The sequence below is a fragment of the Loa loa genome (assembly GCF_000183805.2).
Source record: "Loa loa unplaced genomic scaffold supercont3.90, whole genome shotgun sequence".
Classification (NCBI taxonomy): domain Eukaryota; kingdom Metazoa; phylum Nematoda; class Chromadorea; order Rhabditida; family Onchocercidae; genus Loa; species Loa loa.
Window position 1 is genome coordinate 178,588 of NW_018108270.1, and position 1,937 is coordinate 180,524.

Below are 1,937 nucleotides of genomic sequence, written 5' to 3' on the forward strand. Positions count from 1 at the left end.
GAAATTATATGTAAAATTGATTATATAGGCCAAAATTAATTAACAACTCTTCCTTCATTATCAAATACAATTCGTCCTATTTGTGATTTCAAAGCTGACTAATCTTATTTAATTGAAATTTATATTGAAACTGTACTCTTCAAGTAAGTTGTTTAACTAGAAATAAGAAACGTACAACAAAAGCATCACCAATCCTTGCATACAAATGTCTCATAGCCAGGAAATCGCGGGAACCACTAGAATCGATTACCTAAAATGAATCCATCTATTTATCAATCAAAAAACATGATCAAAAAATAATGAAAAGTGGAATTTTCCTAAAATTTGCTTATAATTAATCAAATAATTGTACCTGTAGAAGTGTCGTGTCACCGTCATCTTTCTTATACTCAATCCAATTGAATTCTTCTACTGTTGGTCGGTACTCTTTGATAAATTCCTCCCATAGAAACTGACCCACAAGAGCACTTTTGCCAACCTTCAAATAAACACCAATCAAACTTCTTGCTTGACCAATTTGAATTTTTATGCAGAATTAAACGTTCAATATTTGTATGAAAAATGCATACTTTAGAGCCTCCTAAGACGAAAAGTGTATACTGGGATGTCGTGATACCAGAAGAATTATGCCGTTCACGGGTTAAGCCAAATTTTAAACGCATCCCGGGTACATTCCGTGTTCTTGGAATTCCACTCCAATTTCCTGAATTAATTGAGGGATGGTTATAATAAGAAGTAGAAAAATGGTCCGCGCATATCTAACTTCGTATGGTTTTTCATTGTAACAGAGAGTTTTTGAGATTATTGAAATTTAATTTCTGAAATTTACTGAAATTCAAATTCAAAACTCAAAAAAAAATATCCAACAGGAATGCATATATATAGTTTTTGCATTGTTTGTTCATCAATTGATCCATCCAAACTCATACACATACATACACATATATATACATACATAGAAAACCTTGGATTAGCACATAATACGAATTTGAATTTTTTCTAGGCTAAACGAAGCGCAATATTGATAGTAAGATAAGTCTTAATGAGACTGTCGTGGATGGGCATTCCTTCCAGCGGTTGTTTATTATTCTAGTGATGGTTCTAATGTCACCAATGATGTCAGGCATTTATTTGTGCTGCCTAATTAGTGGTTAGATAAGCGTCAAAGCTTAACATAAGCTAACCATTGCATAACTACATCTTCGTGACAAATGATAGCTTTGAGATGAATATACCACAATGAAGTTAATATTACTAGTTTTAAATAGGATAGCATGAATTTCATTGTCGAATTGATTTAATTCATATAGCACTGATCAATGAAGTTGAAAATATTAAATCCTATTTTAATCATTGAAAGATTATTATTACTCTTCAACATGGTGACAACTTTTAGCTCTGATCAGGAAGATAAATGTTTGAGAGAGGTGAATTATATGCTCCAGTCGATATAGTTTATCTTAGAGGAAACTATTGCTTGGACTATTTTACTAGTAAATATATAAAAGTATGCAAAATAGAGCATAATTAAAACCATTAAAGTTCATTAGCTAATTTATTGCGTATGATTCGGTCTAAAATTGATTATTTCAATTTTTTTTCTCACCGAAAATTCTAACTTAACTGTAATGATGACACATTATCCAACATTTGATTAATACTATTCAAGGCCTGTTGTATTGATATTTAATTTCTTATTCATCATTTTTCAATTATCATTAGGATATTTGTGCTGCTGAACAATTTGACACCAATTACTAAAATTTCAATACCATTATGTTTTTACTCTCTCCTCAATTAATTGATAATAATTGGTCAAATTTTAGAGAAAAAAATAATAATGAAAATGTGTTTATCACCGGATATTTCAACTATGATTTATTTCATTTAATATCATTTGAAATGATTGACATTTTCTACGTTGATAAAAGTGATAA

The 1,937-nt window shown here is 30.0% G+C and overlaps 1 protein-coding gene across 1 annotated transcript in view; it reads right to left on the reverse strand.

Annotated features, from left to right (window-relative positions):
• Positions 1-708, reverse strand: part of LOAG_17547 (hypothetical protein) — a 2,069-nt gene extending 1,361 nt beyond the window's left edge. The window contains exons 1-3 of the mRNA XM_020450207.1: positions 570-708; positions 353-478; positions 176-250 (exon numbers count right to left, since the gene is read on the reverse strand). Of these exons, the coding sequence (XP_020306150.1) occupies positions 176-250; positions 353-478; positions 570-662 (294 nt within the window). The 5' untranslated portion in view covers positions 663-708. The remainder of the gene's footprint in view (positions 1-175; positions 251-352; positions 479-569) is intronic.
• Between the last annotated feature and the right edge of the window lie 1,229 nt (positions 709-1,937).